The 3,732-nt window shown below is 36.9% G+C and overlaps 1 protein-coding gene across 1 annotated transcript; it reads left to right on the plus strand.

Annotated features, from left to right (window-relative positions):
- The first annotated feature begins 1,434 nt into the window (after positions 1–1,434).
- On the plus strand, positions 1,435–3,480 carry LOC145166906 (protein SHORT-ROOT-like). The gene has a single exon (XM_079085958.1). The coding sequence runs from the start codon at positions 1,621–1,623 to the stop codon at positions 3,256–3,258; it is 1,638 nt and encodes a 545-aa protein (XP_078942084.1). The 5' UTR covers positions 1,435–1,620; the 3' UTR covers positions 3,259–3,480.
- Positions 3,481–3,732: the final 252 nt, after the last annotated feature.

The raw sequence follows: 3,732 nt of genomic DNA on the forward strand, positions 1-3,732 counted from the left end.
CCTTGATTAAAATTAACTTATATTTGGAGATATGTATAATTGATACTAATACCCTTAACAAATGTTCTGATAAACACACGACAGACAAATACAAGGGTATGGTCGTAACTTGAGTTAGAAACAAATTTATTTACAGAATTCTTGAAAAAACATTTATGTTATTTGCTAATGTCCAATGATCGTCAACACCAGTCTTTGGTAACTTCATTACCTTAGAAAGTTAAACAATAACATCAGGAGAGGAGTGTAAACATGTATGTCTAGAACTAAGAAAATCAATGGATGCAATAAAAAATGCAAAAGATCTTGAAGGAATAATTATTTTTGAAAAGTTATTTTTTTTAAATAACCTGTTGCATTGAGTCAAATGTAATTCTCACAAGTGTTTAAGGACCCTCCTATACCAATCATATTATTATTATTATTATTATTATTATTATTATTATTATTATTATTACAAAACAATAATAAATCATTAACTCGAAGAAAATATAAAACGTAATTTTTTAGAAAAAAAACATGAACTTACTAGAAGATTATTTACAAATCGACTGATAACACTACAAGCTCCACCTGTAGCACTAATTTGTATTGTATTCATTGATGCATCAACAAGAAAGAAAAAAGACAACTGACATTAGTTTCCGAACCTAAGAGGAGTATAAATTAAAAAGATATAGTCTTAAAGGTACTCATATGTGATAAGGAAGGTAGTCCAACTAATAAAACAAAAAACGTTGTTTACAAAGAGATCCTTCATCGATTATAGATATTCAAACATTTCATTGTCTTTTTCAATGTTACCAATAACGCTAATTCTATTTCTGTTACTTTTTTTCAATTATTGTGCAAATTTTTTATACTTTTATATGTTCGCCGCGTTTTACGCGGGTCATAATCTAGTTAGAAAACAAAGTAAAAAATCAAACAAAATGATTAATTATGTCATTTTACATTATTTCGATTCTATTTCATGTTGACCAAACAAATATGAAATTGTATTCCAATTCGGTTTCCAACCAATCAATCATAAAATTAGATTACAATTCATAACAGATTCGTATTATTTGATAGATTTCAATTCCTTTATAAATATTTTGCAAACCAACCACCAAATAAATTTTGTAACATACCTATATAACCGTTCCTTCGAACTCGTTGCTCTTTGACAATCGATCCCTCTACTTCTATGGCTCTTGTTCAATACTATGGATAAAAAGATGGACCTTGAACCAAATTAAAAGAAAAAGGACCAACAAAGAGACCAAATTTGTAATTTAATCAATAAAACATATTTCTTTTCTACAAAAAGCCCATTTGAATTTTCATTGATTACCAAAAGCACAAAAATGGCTTCAAAGACATTTGACCAAATTATAGCAATCTTGCATGAAAACTAATAAAACCATAAGCTTAAATCCAACTTCACATTCTTTCCTCTCTCTCTCTCTCTCTCTCTCTCTCTCTCTCTCTCTCTCTCCGTATCCAATTTCCTTCAAAACATCCCCACACACCCCACAAACGACACACTCACACACACACATACAACACACACATGCATGCCATTTATAGATCTTGATCATCTTCTTGTTGTGTTAATTTGTGTTATGTCTAGTTGTTATGGATACTCTGTTTAGGCTTGTAAGCCTCCAAAAACAACCCTCTCATCATCATCATCATCATCTCCACCAACACCAACAACAACATCATTCTATCAACTCCACCAGTAGAACTTCAAGCAGTTCTAGATCTTCCACCCAACCTCCATATCACTTTAATTACCAACAAGGAGAAGATCAAGAAGAATGCTTCAACTTTTTCATGGATGAAGAAGATTTCTCATCTTCTTCCTCAAGGCACCCCCACCAAAATCAGTACTACTCTTCTCAACAACCACAGACCTTCCACCACCAGTCTTCCGGTACGCCGACGCCCACAACCAGCACCACCAACACCAACACCCCTCCTCCGCCGTCGTTGTCCTACTATGGCTTCTCTTCTTCCGAACATCAACAGTCATCTGATCCCAACATTAACTACTCTTACTCTCCAGCCCGTGATGTCACCGCGGAGTTCTCTAATTCCTTCTCCGGCAACACCTGGTCTGCCGATGTTCTGCTAGACGCCGCCCGTGCGGTGGCGGATAAAAACAGCGGTCGATTACAGCAACTGATGTGGATGCTTAACGAGCTTAGTTCTCCATATGGAGACACTGATCAAAAGCTATCGTCTTATTTCCTTCAAGCGCTTTTCAGCCGTATGACGGATTCCGGCGACCGATCTTACCGGACTTTGACGTCGGCGTCGGATAAAATGTGTTCCTTTGAGTCAACAAGAAAACTGGTGCTGAAATTTCAAGAAGTCAGCCCTTGGACGACGTTTGGACATGTAGCTTGTAATGGAGCGATCATGGAGGCGTTCGACGGCGAGAGCAAATTGCATATAATTGATGTAAGCAACACCTACTGTACCCAATGGCCGACTTTACTTGAAGCCATTGCAACTCGCACCGATGAAACACCACATCTCCGTCTTACCACGGTAATCGCAACCAAATCCGGTGGTGGCGCTGCGGATTCCGGCACCGGAGTACAAAAGGTTATGAGAGAGATCGGAAATCGGATGGAAAAATTCGCTAGATTAATGGGTGTCCCTTTCAAATTCCACGTAATACACCATACTGGAGACTTATCCGAACTGAATTTGAGTCAACTGGGAATACAAGACGATGAAGCTCTTGCTATTAACTTAAACGGCACGTTACGTTCTGTCAACAATCATCGTCGAGATTACTTGATATCAACATTTAGAGGATTAAATCCTAAAATCATCACCATTGTTGATGAAGAAGCTGATTTGGATGTGGGTACAGATGGGTTTGAATTCGTGAGAGGTTTTCAAGAATGTTTAAGATGGTTTAGGGTTTACTTCGAAGCTCTCGACGAGAGTTTTCAGAAAACGAGTAACGAGAGGCTGATGCTGGAGCGGGCGGCGGGACGGGCGGTGATGGATTTGATAGCATGCACGCCGGCGGAGTCCATGGAGCGGAGGGAGACGGCGGCTCGGTGGTCCAGCAGGCTACATGCAAGTGGGTTTAGTCCTGTTTCATATAGCGATGAAGTGTGCGATGATGTCAGGGCACTTCTGAGGAGGTATAGGGAGGGGTGGTCCATGATTCCGTCGGAAGCGGCGGCCGGAGTATTCTTGACGTGGAAAGAAACACCGGTGGTGTGGGCAAGTGCATGGAAGCCGATATGATTGTGACTTCCACTAAAAAAGAAAAAAAAAAAAAAAGAAAAAGCAAAAGCTGATGATGGCACGTGCATGGGAGGGTGTGAGTGGGTTTTTATGACTTTTTACTTTTTGGGAAGAAATGAAAAAATTGGGATTTTTGTTTATTATTATTATTATTATTTTTTAGATTTGTAGAGGTTGAAGAATGGGGTTTGACTTTGATTGAAGGTAACATATTTTCGTTAATATTCGTTTTCGAAATTGTCTTTTTTTTTTTTTTTTTTTTTTTTTTTTTTTTTTTTTTTTTTTTTCTTAATATGAATTAAGATGGTTGTGGATTTAATTTTTAGATTAAACCACTCCCTCCCAACCCCTTCTTTTTGTAATCCTAATTTATGAATTATATATAGATAATTATGGAATCGTGAATTTGGATATGCATTTATTTAATTATGGTTTTGTATTTATTTAACTACATTTTTAAATACAAGAATCTGT

The sequence above is a fragment of the Lactuca virosa genome, chromosome 3, assembly GCF_052849685.1.
Source record: "Lactuca virosa cultivar CGN04683 chromosome 3, Lactuca_virosa_CGN04683_v6, whole genome shotgun sequence".
NCBI classification, from domain to species: domain Eukaryota; kingdom Viridiplantae; phylum Streptophyta; class Magnoliopsida; order Asterales; family Asteraceae; genus Lactuca; species Lactuca virosa.

Excerpts from the sequence above, each read along its gene's own strand:
- LOC145166906 (XM_079085958.1), top strand. The coding sequence starts at position 1,621 with ATGGATACTCTGTTTAGGCTTGTAAGCCTCCAAAAACAACCCTCTCAT.